The sequence below is a fragment of the Oreochromis niloticus genome, linkage group LG6 (genome assembly GCF_001858045.2).
Source record: "Oreochromis niloticus isolate F11D_XX linkage group LG6, O_niloticus_UMD_NMBU, whole genome shotgun sequence".
Lineage (NCBI taxonomy): Eukaryota > Metazoa > Chordata > Actinopteri > Cichliformes > Cichlidae > Oreochromis > Oreochromis niloticus.
In genome coordinates, this window is record NC_031971.2 from 18,288,678 (window position 1) to 18,304,142 (window position 15,465).

Here is a 15,465-nt window from a genome sequence, read left to right on the forward strand (position 1 = left end):
TGTATTTACACAGACTTTCCCTATTCCCTGTTTACAATTCTTTTTCATACAAGTGTTACTTAATTACCTACAGCCAAACAGTATATATGAGAGTTTCCTAAAATCTTTAAAATCTCTCATGTAAGCAAAGAAAAGTCAAACAAAAATACTTTTTTTCTGCCTTTTTTAAAATCTCACCCGAAGGGTTTCCATCTTAAAGCAGCGTGCATTTCTAGGAGGCAGTGTTCCGTTTCTCAGAGTACTTATGTGCGCTCATGTGTCTGAGTTAATGATACCCTCAAAGCAGACAGCTCTGCACTCTTATACAGACATACTCGCTGCTTGATGTGCTCCCGGCGTTGCCACGCTCTGCTCTGCATCTACTGAACAGTCGATCGCTGCGCCCTGGAATTAGTCTGCTCGCAGCTTGTTTGCTTCTTGATCATTTACATCGTCTTCCTTCAGAGTTTAAACTCTTTCTGTCTTAGCATCTCTTGTATGATATCATTAAATGAGCAATTACAAAATTCCAGGTAGATACAAAGAAATAAAGTCAGCGATAGCGGTGTGAGAGTAGCATGTTGCCTGAGGCCCCTTCCTCCTTTGATAATGCAAAGAGACAGACATATTTACTGAAAAGCAAAAAAAAGAACAAAAGGCAAAAGAATTATGAAACAAATGTGAATCGCTATAGGAAACATTGCATACACCTGCGCGTGGACAGACATTTCAAATTCGTTAATACCTCATTACACCACCTAAGCACCATTGTCAGTGCAGCGGCAAGAATGAGACGTAGGAGGAGGAAATATTGAAAAGTTGGGATGGCAAATACTTAAAGTCTTTTAACTTTGCAGTATCGTCGTTAATCCCTGCAGATTTCAGTGTTTTACAGACAAAAGAAACAATTCCGATTCCTTTCTTGTACGAAACAGGAGGAGGGCCGACAAATCAGGGAGGAATGCAGCGGGTTTGTTCTGTTCATACAGGCTTAATGGATATGCATACTTATTAACCGTGTTGGTTAAATGTATTCATTAAATTCTTTTCACAGACTCACTCCAGGTCAGAGTTTTAAATGTGTTATGGGCAGACAGTGACAGAGTGCATTCAGGATTTTGCTGTTTCCGTTGACTGCATGTTGCCGTACAATGACGAGTCCTAACAGTGTCTCTGATTATGCATCCACTTTACTGCTCCTTTTCACTTTCACAAAGCGATTATTTAGCAAAGTATCGGTGACATAAAGTCAGCAAGCAGCATTCATAATGTCTGTCTTCAGAATATAAGTTTCACCTGGGGGATAGCTCAAACAATTTCCTTTAAAACTATATTTCCAAATGGTGCTTAGCCCCTTTTTTTCTTGCTGAAAGGCAAAATGACTTTGGGATTTAAAAAAAAAACAATAGAGACAGGAACAATTTGTCCAAAAGGGACACTGGAGCAGACTGTAAACTGAGCCCCATCTTCTACAAACTTTAGTGGTTGCAATACGTCATTGTTTTTACTGCCCGAGTCCAGGAGATTCATGTGATTGAGGCAGAAGGCAAAAGGAGATCCAGTTCTCCTTATAAAGGTAAAATATGTTGGCCTAGAGCTGCAGTCAGCTTCTCTGGCAAGACTTCCTTGGAGTTGTTCCTCCTGCCAGCTTGTTTCTGTATATCACTGCCAGCCTCATTAGCGCAGCCTGTGTATACCTAGGTAGTTACAGTGTAGTATCTGGCACTCACTCTAAACTATATTAGGACTGAAATCTAGGCTGCTGCATGACCTCAAACAGGACTTGTTTACTTAAGCTTCGAGCCACAATCTGGTCCCCACTCGCAATAGTTTTATATACCTTACAAAGACAGACTCCTAAGTTCTGCACACTTCAGCACAATATTTATCACCTCTAAGACAGCATGGGTCTATCTTCAATGGATTTATTGCTCTTTCTTTAGCCCACAGTAGTGTGGCTTTTGAGATGCCATTGTGGGTTTGTCAGTCCACCATAATGGTCAAGACTGTGATATTTCAACATGATGAATCCTTCTAACTTTGGTGCTTCATCTCTACTAACCCCACTATCAGGTCAAAATTTCACTGCTTTAAAGCTTCAAACCTCTGATTTGTGAAAAATCCCCATTAAACTTGTCTGTGCTTTTATGGGGAGGTTATCAAATGTTAGTGCAGTCCAGTGCAAAAGCCAGCAATCACATCTTTATATTTTACCATACCACACCACCTTATTTAAAAAGCACTCCAAGAAAACGACAGCAGGACTGACTAAAAAAAACAACAACCCCAAAACATAACATAAAAGACAAATACAGACCAGACAGTAAAAAGATAGGGGACACATAACAACTGTAGACGTTAACAATAAAGGCGTACATAAAAAGTGAAATAAAGTCACGGTCAACATCTCACAGTGGGTCGAAAGGCAAGAAGTAGAAGTGTGTTTGTAAGCGAGATTTAAAGACAGAAGTGAAGGAGCTTGCCTGATGTGCAAAAGCAAGTCGTTTCACAGCTGCAAAAACTCTTTCACCTCTTAATTTGCTGTGCATCTTTGGCAGAAGTAAAAGCATCTGGTCTGCTAAACTGTGTACAGTGTGTCTTTAAAAAAAATGAGGAAGGCAAAAGCAGAAGTGTCAGGCCTAAAAAGCCACAGTGGTGCACCAAAACACCTTAGCATGTTAGCATTTAATTCAAAGCAAGTCCAGCTTTTTTGGCTGCTGCACACTAAGTATTTCTACAAAGACTGCAGTATTATTTCAGAGGAAGCTACAATAAATTAAAAATTTGGTCTCTTGAGCAACAAAAACTGAATTCTTAACATTTATGAGTCATAGTGCAGAATATGTGAAGGTCTATCGCTTGGTTTAGAGTGTGTTAGCAGGTTGAAAAGTTGACAGCTCTGACAGCAAGTGATGACACAGTGCAGGACACACTGAGCTTCCTATTTTGTAAGAATGAACACTGCAGCTAAATAATTATTATAAATCATCTCAACGTCAGAGGAGGTTTTTGTTTTTACTTCAGAAATACAATAACAAGTGATAGATAGATGTGAGCATTTAAATCCTATATTTTATGAACGTGTAAAATATAGTAAATAACATACAGCAAAATGCAGAGAACATGAACAAAAACAGAGGCTTAGTGTTATGTTTGAAGTTCTTTAACTTTTTAATAGTGCTTCTCAGCAACTGATGAAAAAAATATGGTTTTGAAGGTCAGTGTGTGCTTTGCCTCACCACATTCATGTTCATGAAAGCACACGCGCACACACACACACGCACACACAGTGAGTTATAGTAGACATCCTGTGATTTGTGTACCGCACCTGCTCCATTCTGCCATCAGGCGTGCAGAATTGATGTCCTCATACAACTGAAGCTCACATTCATTTGTTTCAGAGCAGAGTCCACATGCGTCACATTTTTGTAACTACAGGAGCTGCATGTATGGAGGCAGAAAATATATACCATGCTGCTGGCTGGACATTATAAAAGAAGACAAATAGTCTGTCCAGCTTCTGTAGCACACACGGAAGGATAAATTACAAAATCGTTTGGATGCAAAAATATCAAATATTACATATTTTACTGCGTATGTTTAAACTCTCTCAGATATTAGATTAATTTAAATAATTTCAGGCTGAACCATCATGCAGTTTACTGAAAGCTACTTTGCAGCATTCGTGTAATCTACACTTCACTGATTTCTGTTCATTTTTGTTAATTTTAGCTTGTGCATGATGGAAGTCTATACTTAGTGGTCGTGACTATGACTGCGAATCCAGAGACCTTGCATTGCACATATGACTTATTCTGAGATTCAGCGAGTTGGATGAACATTGGAGAGATCTATAAGCAGACTTGACATTTAGTTGTGAAATTTAAAAAAAAAAAAGTCTTCTGTCTTTCTGTTCAAATACGCAGCTACCAGAATAAAAATTAACAGTCAAGATAATATTGCAAGACAGTAGCTCTTAAATGGTTCAGACACACTCCTCTCTTTTCCTCTTTCTTGGTAGTAAATAGGAGTAGAGACATTAATTCTCAGTGACAAGCCTATTATGCATGACACCAGGAAGTCTGTAGTTGCAAATTTTCCAACAAAGAAGGGAGGTCTAGATTCAAAGAAAAATCTGTCATGTTTCCAAGTATTCATTATGTCAGTTAAATCATGCGGTGTGTATTGTAAGTCATCTTCATACATGCAAATAAGACTTATCTCCACAAAACGCCTGTTTGAGTCTCCAGATTAAAAAAAGACAAAAGGATAAAGGACCCTGAATTGTTTTCTTTTAAGTGTTGTGAATAATATAAGTGAGTCAGTATATCAGAGTATAACATAACATGTGAAGCAGGTGACCTGCTGTGCAACATTTAGACTCGGAGCGAGACATTCATCTCAGCTTCCCATTTGTTTGCAATTAATCTGTGATTCCCATTTGATTAGTCTCGTATCCTCGGGTAATCTATAAAACTCTGTCCTGTTTGGAGACATCATTGATTCACAATGGACCAGAGAGGCTCCCTGGCTGAAGGGGGAACCGTGTGTCTACTGATGGTGCAGAGGCATTTGCCTTCACGGGACATTAGCATTTGCTTCAATGAGCTGAGATGGGCACAGAACTGATGAGCTCTACTTATAGATGTTTAGCTCTGAGAAAAACAACCATGACTTACTGAAACTGCTTATAGAAACACTGCACAGACAGACACCTTGAACGCTAGCAGACGAAGAAGTAGAGGATGGAAACAACAATGTCTCTAGGACATTTTCATTTACATTTTAGGATGAGGCCAATGGCCTGATGTGGAGCTATTTAAGATAGTGTATATATATAAAAAACAAATGAAAAGGTGGTACTGTACAGTAAGTAAAGCGTCTTAATGGATGTACATCTGTATTTATAGATGAGGAATCCTGCTGAAAGTTAAGTTTCCTAGACATACTTTCAGCATGGATAAGTTTCTTTGTGAGTTACCAAAGCTACTTATTTAATTTTAGAACCAAAAATAAAATAAATAATGCTGTTATATAATTTTGTTCCAACTGGTACCAGTATGCAATTAGCAGCCCACAGGCTGACAGGCTGTGGGCAGCTAGTTGGTTTGTATAAAAACTTCATGCTGTAAAAATAAGTCAGATTTAAAATAAAAATTAAAAAATAGCCCCCCACTTATATGATTAACTAGCTGGCTAATTTTGAAGGCTGTGACTTCTCAGAAAACATAGATTATAGGATATTTAAAACATAGATTTAAGCCGTTTTAAAGAATATGCTGCATTGTAGCTTATGTGAACATGCTTTGGCTATATTTACCACTACACTTTGGTAGTTGGACTCCATTTTTAAAATTCAAAACTGCCCTAAATCTTTGGCACATAGATTCAACAAGGTGTTGTAAACATTCCTTGTAGATTTTGGTGCATATTGATGTGAAAAGATCACACAGTTGCTGCAGATTTATCAGCTGCACATCCATAATGTGAACCTCCCGTTCCACCACATCCCAAAGGTGCTCTGTTGGACAGAGATCTGGTGACAGTGGAGGTCATTTGAGTACAGTGAACTCATTGTCATGTTCAAAAAACCAGTTTGAGATGATTTGGGCTTTGTGACAGGGCATAGTATCCTCCTGGGAGCAGCCATCAGTAGTTGGTTAGACTGTGGTTATTAAAGGATGAACATGATCATCAACACCACTCAGGTGGCAGGTAACAAGTGGTTATTTGAGTTATTTTTGCCTTCCCAGCTGTAAGTTGTCTGCCCATTCTCATCTGGCCTCTGGCACCATAAAGCCAGAGACCTGCTGCTCACTGGATATTTTTTTATTTTTTGGACTATGCTCTGTAAACACTAGAGATGATTGTGTGGGAGAATGCAGCAGACCAGCACGTCTAGGAACAACAACAATGCTACATTTGAACTGACTTAAACCGCCTTTGTTCCCTATTCTGATGCTCACTATGAACTTCTGCAGGTCAGCTTGACCATGTCTACATGATGAAATTGAGTTGGTGCCATGTAATTGGCTAATTTGATATTTGCGTTAATAAGCAGTCGAATATACCTAATGGAGTGACCAATCAACAATATCTGAGCCACTGTCTTTCACTGCTTTTGTTTTTTCTCAGTATTTCTGTGTGTCAAGTGTAGCCTGACTTTGTAGCCACAACTGCAAGGATGATCCATTCCAAACTAAACATTTTTTATACATTGTTTAGATTTTATGTTCTCGTGCAAGTCTAAGAAAAGAAATCAAGGCTTAACTTCTCAAAAGTATTTCTTCTGTTTTCAGCCAAATATCCCAGACAGATTGATTCACTAGAAGCAACAGTGCAATCAAACCATTTGAAGACTCCTTCTCATTCTTGTGACACAACTTGGAGTGAGCTCGCTTGTTTGCAGGATATTATTGTCAATACTGAGCTGTCTTTACAAGATAGGCACTTCCATAACTCTTCTAAATCTAATACTGAATAATACCAGTAATACTGAGCACTTCAGATCAGCCAAGATTGATTTCTTAGTGCGAGATGGTGGGTAAGTAGTGACGTATATTGACTGGGTAAAGAAATAATTATGCAAACTTTCCAATAATGATACCTGAACAACTTAAAGCTATATACTCACAGTGTAAATCATGGATCTAAGTAACTACTATAAGTGTACATTAAGTAATTACAATAATAAACTACACTACTTCAGTATTGTGTAGATGTCATTGCACTACCAGAAGAGCTCTGACCCATCAGGCATAAACAGAAAGCCTCTGGAGGCTTGCCTTTAGTGTGATTATTCATATGACCACGAGGCCCTCTGCAATCATGTTACATTTTAAGAACAAAAATAGTTCATGACAACCCAATCTTTGATTTCTGTATTCTGCAAACATTATGAATAAGTTTTGATGCAGGATTCACAGATACAGTCAACCAATATCTCAGTTTAAATTATATACTGAGATATCAGTTACTGATATTAAGGAGCAAGTGAACATTTTGATGTGTTAAAAACAGGAAAAATGGGCAAGTGTAAGGATCTGAGCGAGTTTGACAAGGGCCTAATTGTGATGGCTAGTTGACTGGGTCAGCATCTATTAAAACTGATCCAAGAAAGGAACAGTGGTGAACTAGGGACAGGGTCATAGGTGGCTAAGAATCATTGGTGAACGTGGGGAGTGAAGGCATAAAGTTGGACGGCTGGGTGTGTGTGCATTGCTTACTTGGGGAGTACCTGGGATGCACTGGGATTCATTATGGCAAAAAGACAACACATTGGAAGCAGTGTGATGCTTTGGGGAATGTTTTCCTGGGAAACCTTGGGTCCTGTCATCCATGTGAATGTCATCTTGATGCTTCATGGTATCATTATCTGGAGACTGTAGAGACCAGGTCTACACCTTGGACTGTTTTTTTTTTTTACCTTCATTCGTGAGGAGTGTTAGAGAATGCTGTTCTTTTTTTTAGGAGACCACTGCCATGGGGGAGTGTTTTGTGATTAAAGGAGTGTGCTTGAACTACAATGTTAATGTGTTGAAGAAACAGCCACATGACTCCTGAGACTTCACAGCAAAGCTTTGCATTGAATCTTATTCACTTCATCTGCCAACAGTTTTGATATTCTTCGATTGTAAGTGTGTATATTAAAGCAGCATCATGCACTAGTATTTTGCTAGAAGTTATCCTCAGTAAGTTGCAGCTTCCCACAGATGACCCACAGTAGCTAAAATATCTGCAATGTCATCATGGATTACAGTTAAAGAACTGCACTACTCAAAAAGTGGCAACGGGTTTGTCACAAGCCTCACTATTTAATTTTATTATGTACAGGTCACTGAAGGATAATTTTTTTTAAATTTCATAATAATGGGTTGAAACAAATGCTCTATACTTATTTGAAATTACTGGTCTCTCATCTTCATGCTTGTAAGTTCCATCTTACATTAGTCCATTTCCAAAAGGCCTTTGAGTTGCTCTTAACTAATCATGCAGCTCTTCCATTTGTGGCAACAAGTCACAGCCCACAATCAACACCTATACATAATTACGTAAATGTAATTTCATCTGACAAAAAAGAAAAATTGACTTCTTAACAAAATTGGCTGTGTGAAAATGCCCCAGCTGAGCCCAGGGCTTGTTAAAGTGGCTATCAATCTCCTCTTCTTCATTTCTGCCTCTTTTAGTAGCAGGAGTGATTGCATGCAGCATTCATAGCTCTAGGGAGGGAAAATGCGTTTCCCAGAACTGCCTGCAAGCCTGTCGGTGAGGAATCTCAGACCTCGAGCATTTTTTTTTTCACCAGAATGGACCTTGTAACTGAGTTTCTGAGGTGCTAGCCCATGAGAGCTAACAACCCCCTAACCTTGACACTGCGGCGGGACAGATGAGGGGAAAAGATATATCTTCTATATAGTTTCACTTGAGCCTTGGCCAGGTGCAGGTCATACCAAGGAGTGCTCATTAGCCAGTCTTGCTTATTAGCCACGGAAAAGCGGGGTGAAAAAGAGAGGCTGTCAGTGTGAAAGATTGCAAGGGAAAGAATTCCTAATTTACCCAAATCCTTGGCTAATCCAGTGACTCCCTGTTCCCTAATCCTCTCTATTCTCACCACAAGAAGCAGGAAGGGTTTATAATAGTACACAGGCATCGGGAGGAAGAGTGGAAATTTTGCTAGACAAGAGCTCAGATGAGAGGCGGCTGCTAAACGATGGGCAGTTATTATCTGAAGGAGCCACTGGCGCTGCTGGATGACTACTTAAGACTATTAATGGCAGCAAAATGCCAAGGTCAAACTGCTCACTTCTTTGACTAAACCTCCCACACTACATTTACATAATCTCTCAGGCTTTATATGTGAGTTGAGAGAAAGAACCACTTATTTTTTTAAATAATTCATTCATATTCTTACAAAGCAGTTAAACAATTTGCTGAAATAAGATGTTGGTGTTAACTTAGAATGCAGAAATTAGCAGTTCTTTGATTTGTTTTGCATGTAATGCTTAAATTACTGCTATTAATAAGACAAGTACTACAAACATTCATGTTCTTCTCAGGCTGAGTATAGTAAAGCTTTGGCATTTTATTTAGCAGTGCTATTTTATATTCTAAATGTTTTTTGCCAATTACCCTGTTTAAGACCTGCAGAACTACACAGAATTTCCAATAGTGCCAAATATACTGGTTATATAGTAATAAGCTAAATAGAACTTAGAACTTAGAAGAACCTAGAACTTTTGTATTGTCATTGTGCAGTTGCTTGCACAGGGAAATTAGGTAGCAAGACCACAAAGGTGCGAAAGTACAGAAAACAATATACAAAGAAGAAAAACAATTTAAGTACAACAATAGAAGTACACTATATACACGGTGTATGAGTTACAGAAACACAGTGTTGCCGTGTGTACAAGGGCAATAATATAATATAATAAATAGTGTTGAAAGGCTGTGGTCATTAAGGATGGGGATGGTAATTGCACATCTGCTAGAATATTGCACAGGACCACAATGTTGCACAGAAACCAAAATATTGCACAGAAAAAGGAAGGACCAAAATATTTCACAGGGAATGGCTGCAACAGAGAGAATGACGTCTGTTCACACTCTTAATTTGCATTAATGGTTCTGACAGGCCATAGGTAGAAGCTGTTCTTTAGTTTACTGGTTTTGCACCTGATGGATCTGAACTTTTTTCCAGAGGGCAGGACAACATTAGAGTAAAATAATGAATAATTTACTATAATACGTGTTATTTATGTTAGCATCGTGACACCATTTTGAGTGTGTCCCAGAGCCTGACAGAGCAGCTTAGTAGCTAAGTACTGTAAAAAAAAAAAAAAAAGCATTGATCATGATTAGGCTGCATGTATAGATCAGCAATTTTTTGGCTAGTTGGGAATATATGAGAATATATGTTTTTTCTTATACAGAATCCATCAGAAAATATATGAAGAGTACTCTGTTGTTCAAAAGTATATTACTCTTTGACTGAGAGGGCCTCAAGCACTGACAAGTAACATTTTTTTTTATATTGTTTGTCTCCTGTTATTTGTGGTGCGCAGAAATTGACATTGAGCGCTGTGTCCGTGAGTCCATCAGCCTGTTCTGCTGGACCCCAAAGAGCGCAACATACCGACAACATGCTCAGCCTCCAAAGGTTGCGGGCGACAATGGCTTTGTGAAAACGTCAACATACTACTCATCCGACTACCAGGACATGCCCAAGACAGACCTGGTGAGTTTTACACTCAAACACATAAATTGCAAGGGGGAAAAAAAGGTCTAAATTTAAAGTTGCCTAGCAACTGCCTAGCAATTGACTAACTTAAATGTTTTTAGCCTTGATGTACCTACAATACCTTAAGGAATTATCCAGCCACTATAGTAACATTTCATTTATATCCACAAAAGTTGTATTATGCAGACCGAGCAACGACCCAGCAATGGGCTAAAATGATAAATTTTTAGCATACAAACAACATCTCATGCTCCTATTTTTATAGTGTTCTCAGTGTGATAAAGTACATCAGTCTGCCAACAGCATGAACAGGCAAAACAATGGGCATGTACTAATTAATTAAATTAATCACATCCCCTGTGTCTGCCCATTTGCTGCCTTGGTAATATTCTAAGTTAATTTTGTAATAAAATACCAATAATACAGAAAATGGCTCATGGTAACAATTATGTAAATGTAATTGTATAAAAAATACAGACTAACAGTCTGCTTCAGTGATATATTGAGTAATATTCTTTTAGTAGTAAAAGGTCAAAATCAGTGTATGACTCGTACTTTTATCTGCAATGTAATTAGGCTGTGAGGTAGATTTTACTTGTGAAAATCTTTTCTATGTAAAAACAGAGTTTACAGATTCTTGCTACTTCCACACTGCATGAGAAACTAAACTGACTCACTTACTCAACATCTGTTGTCTTAACTAATCAGGATGTGATAATAGAGAAGCAAAATGACTCCAGCTGACCGTTTAACAAGAGTTGGGGAAATTGTTCACCCCCACACTCACCCACACACTGGCATACTTTGTAGCCCATGTTGTGTTTAAGTTGCGGATCAGAGAACCATCCTTTTTTAGTCATTACTGTCCACTCTGTGACATTAATGTAAAGGTTATGCTGTGAAATATAAAAGACATTATAATAATGTTTAAATCTTTTTATTTCCCAGACTAAGATTAAGTATCTGGTATATTTCTTTACTCTTTTCAGCTGTTGTTTTTTTTTTTATTTTGTTGTTTTTTTGTTTTGCTTTATTGTGAGACAATCATAGGATGCAGGTTTTCTTTATATTTTGCACATCATTTTAAGCAACTTGGTTCCCGACATGAACTTATCTCACCAACACTGACAAATAGTAACATTTTGGCTGCAGTGACTCAAACGGCAGTAGAGCAGTTTGACGCTGAGCCTGAACCTCTCATTCATGTCCGTGCTGTGTTGCCTCTACACCTTGGACATGAATTTGGAGCTCTTGCCTTTGGTGTGATTATTCATATCAACTCTGGAATTATTTTAAGAACAGAAAGAGTTCATGACAACCCAGTCCTTGATATCCAGATTCTCCCAAAGTTATGAATACATTTTGATGCATGATTCACAACAGCTTATTTATAGGATTCCTTTTAAAATGTTGTTACAAACTGCCTTGCAGTATTCATTTATTGGGCAAAACATGACCATTGATGGGTGAAGTGAACAACACTGATTATCTCTGCATTATGGCACCTGTTAGTGGGTGGAATATATTAGGTAGTGGGTAAAGATTTTGTCAAAAAATTGATGTGTTAGAAGCAGGAAAAAAAGGCAAGTGGGAAGGATTTGACCAAACTGGAAAAAGGCCAAACTGGGATGGCTAGACTACTGGGTCACTGCATCTTCAAAACTATGGATGTTTTGGGGTCTCACCAGTTTGCAGTAGTCAGAATCTATCAAAAGTGGTCCAAGGAAGGAACAGTGGTGAAACCGCAATCAAGGATCTGAGAAATGTGCTGGACAAACAACTCTGATCCATGGAAGGGCCCAACTCGCAACACGACTTAAAAGTTCTGTTGCCAACATCTTGGTGCCAGATACCACTACACACCTTCAGGGGTCTAATGTAGTCCATTCCTCGATGAATCAAGGTTGTTTGGGAAGCAAAAGGGAGACCAACACAATATTAGGCTCAAAATAATCTCATTCAGTTTAGCCAGGAGCATGTGCTATATGTTATCTTTCTTCTTGGATATAGGAAAATACAGGTATGGATAATTAACATGAAACATATACACGTTAATATTTCATTACAGCTGTCCGATTGCTTGTTAATAGAAGTTTCTAATTAGTCAATCACATGAAAGCAACAGTGCATTTAGACATGTAGACAAGGTCAACCTGTTGGAATTCAAAATGAAGATGAGAATGGGGAAGAAAAGTGGCTTAAGTGACTTTGAGCATGGCATAGTTGTTGGTCCCAGACAGGCTGTTCTGAGAAAGAGAAAATATCCAGCTAGCAGCAGTTCTTTGGGCAAAAATGTCTTGCCTACTATCAGCTAGAGGCCAGAGGAAAATAGGCAGACTACTTCCAGCTGATAATGCAAATAAGCACTCGTTACAACCAGAAGAGCATCTCTGAAAATACAACACATCAAACCTTGAACAGATGGGTTACAGTAGCAGAAGACCACATCAAGTGCAACTCCTGTCAGAACAGGAAGCTAAGGCTACAATTCACACATGTTGACCAAAATGAATAAATAATAAATTAAAAGATTGACTCAGCGGATTAGGCAACATTTTGCCAATTTCTGCTGCCACATTAGGATGGTAGGGTCAGAATATGGTGTAAACAACATCCAAGGATGGCTCCATCATGTTCTGAAGGCAAAAGAGAATCCAACTTGGTACTAGCACAGTGTTCCTAACAAAGTGGCCAGTGAGCATATACCAGTCATGTATTCAAACAATTCACCATAAAAAGTGTTGATGCTTTTCTTTGACGAGTGTTCATTGATGTGATCCTGTGTTTCACGTTGGTCTTTTGTCTTTGTTTAGTATTTGTGGAGCAATCCTGTTTGCCTTTCACACCTGAATGCATCATGTCCAGAAAGCTCACAAACACTCTTGTCAGCCCTATCTGTTGTGTGCCCAAGTGATTGCTCTAATCTTTCTCATTCAGCCCAGGCTCATTTGTATGGGTGGTGGCATTGATCTGTGGGCGCATCTACGCGTACCCCACCTCTTGCTCTGAAAACATTCAGGCGCGAGTGCATTGTGTTGAAATGTCACTCTCATAAATGAAGGGACTGCTAACACTTTGAGTACATGCCAAACTAAGTTTACAGTCTGAATGGAGGGAAAACCAAACCCAAATCTCTTTTAATGTTCCAAATCCAAAGTAAAACTCTTAAAATGTAATAAAAAATGATGCATGCAGTCAGTTCGGCTGTTTCCTGGTTGTAACCTGCAGTTCCAAATATGATTTTCTCTGTTGCCCCTCTTTTTTTCTTTTTTTTTTAGTAAGAGAGCAGGAGGCTCTGTCAGCAGTTTCTCAGCCCTCATAGTGAACAGACATCCATCTCACTCGACAGCTGCTGTCCAGTCAGCTTGGTCTGAGTGACTGAATAGGGGAAAACAAGCTCTGCTTCTCTTCTCACACAGTTTCCTGAGGTTACTTTCTAACTGGGCCACTGTTGACACATACTTTTCAACTTCTCACAAGCTGAGGAAAATTAAATTATAATTGTTATTATTATTATTGGACTTATGCATAAGTTTCATTAATACAGTGAATGTCACTGCAGACTCAGAACTTCACAAAAGTCAAACCTTTGGCATGCATCAATTGACGTGGGAGACATTTGCTGTGCACTTAACAACTTTAAGGATTTTTAAAAAAATTTAGATTATGAAACATTTAGAAATGTGGATGTTGCAATCAGTTGTTGACAAATTATGTTATGTCTAAATTTTGACCTTCAATGCTGCTTGAATAACACAACAACAGCTTTAGCACATAAACTAAGTTAGTAGTTGTTTGGCAGGTGGTCATAATGCATTATGCCCGGTCGGTTCAGTTGTTAAAGTGCACGTCTAGATGTGTCAGCACAAATAGCGCATTAGTAATGATGGCAACTGCTGTGTCGCCAAAATTAAAACAGGAATTACATGAGAAGCTGGAAAGTTTCTTTGTTTTAAAATCTTCTGTGGTAGAGTGTGTGTGTGTGTGTGTGTGTGTGTGTGTGTGTATGTGTGTGTGTCTGCTCTGTTGGGTATTTGTTGTCAGCATTTTTCTCAGATCATGACCTCAATTATGCCTGTCTTTTCTTTGTCTGAGTGCAGACTTTGCAGATGAAATGAGATTCTCTTTTAGAAATTATGCTCAAACACCACAGACTGTCGGTTGATATGTGAGCATCCCAGCACAGTAATAATCATGTTCAGTCAAGGCACTCACTGACCTTGTCATCAAGCTTTCTCCAAGATGTACAACGCTGCTGTTCTGAAGTGAGTATATTAAGCGGCGGTGCGAGGGTGGGGTGGGCGTTTCCTTGTTTGTTTGTTTTCTCCAGCCTTGTACCATAAGTGTTAGAGGATAGATGAGCATGAAAATCCAGTGCTGAAGATTTGTGTCTGCTTTCCTGTGGCTCAGGTTTAGGCTCATCACTGCCAGGCCAGTGAAATGCCAAAGTGTCATTAAGCCATTCTTGGATGCCTCACACTGCTCACTGTGACATTTAACTCAGTGTGGTGGTTCATCAGCCCAAACCAAAGACAGGCTTTATATTAATTTCTATTTCTGCCAGTGTATTGTATGTCTGGATATACAGCAATATTGTTAGGCTTTCCTAAGGTTTCATTCAGTCGCTTCCATTTTTTTGGGGGGGGGGAATGATTATCGAAGACCACACTACATTTTCTAAAGTAAACTCCAACCCTCTTTGAAGAACAGAAAATGTGTTGTTACGATACACAGTGATTTAGTGACGTGCACGAGAGTGTTTGGCATTGTTGGGTTGTCATAGCTACAGGTCTGCAATCTTCTCTGAATTATAAAGCCTATGCTTAAAGGGCATTTTAATCCAGTGAGTAATCTTTAAAAATCATTCCTTAAAAGCAGACTCTGTCCTTTCACTACTGTTTTCTGTACTTTTTGTTTATTATGTTTTTAGACAGCTTTGCTCTTTTGTTATCTTGCCTCTGTACAGGGCAGTGAATTTTCAGCTGTCAGCAAGACTTTCAGCTTGAATTTAAGGGGTTTAACAAACGTTCTGGATTAACTGTTTAGGGATTTCAGCCATTTTTGTACATAGACCCCATTTGTAGATGCTCAAATATAATTGGAAAGTTGACTGGCAAGCAGTTTCATGGCCATAGCAGGTGAGGCATCTTCCTTTGGCATTTCATTACAAATTAATCAGATTAAAGATTGTTGATTCCACATACTGACCTTGCATTTTATTCCTTTTCACTGGAACTCATAATCTGAGA

The 15,465-nt window shown here is 38.7% G+C and overlaps 1 protein-coding gene across 3 annotated transcripts in view; it reads left to right on the forward strand.

The window, feature by feature from the left end:
- The window catches only part of tbck (TBC1 domain containing kinase), a 46,819-nt gene that overhangs the window by 15,973 nt on the left and 15,381 nt on the right, over window positions 1-15,465 (forward strand). For all 3 annotated transcript variants that reach the window (XM_005456989.3, XM_003452229.4, XM_005456990.4), the window contains exon 23: window positions 10,041-10,213. In XM_005456989.3, the coding sequence (XP_005457046.1) occupies window positions 10,041-10,213 (173 nt within the window). The remainder of the gene's footprint in view (window positions 1-10,040; window positions 10,214-15,465) is intronic.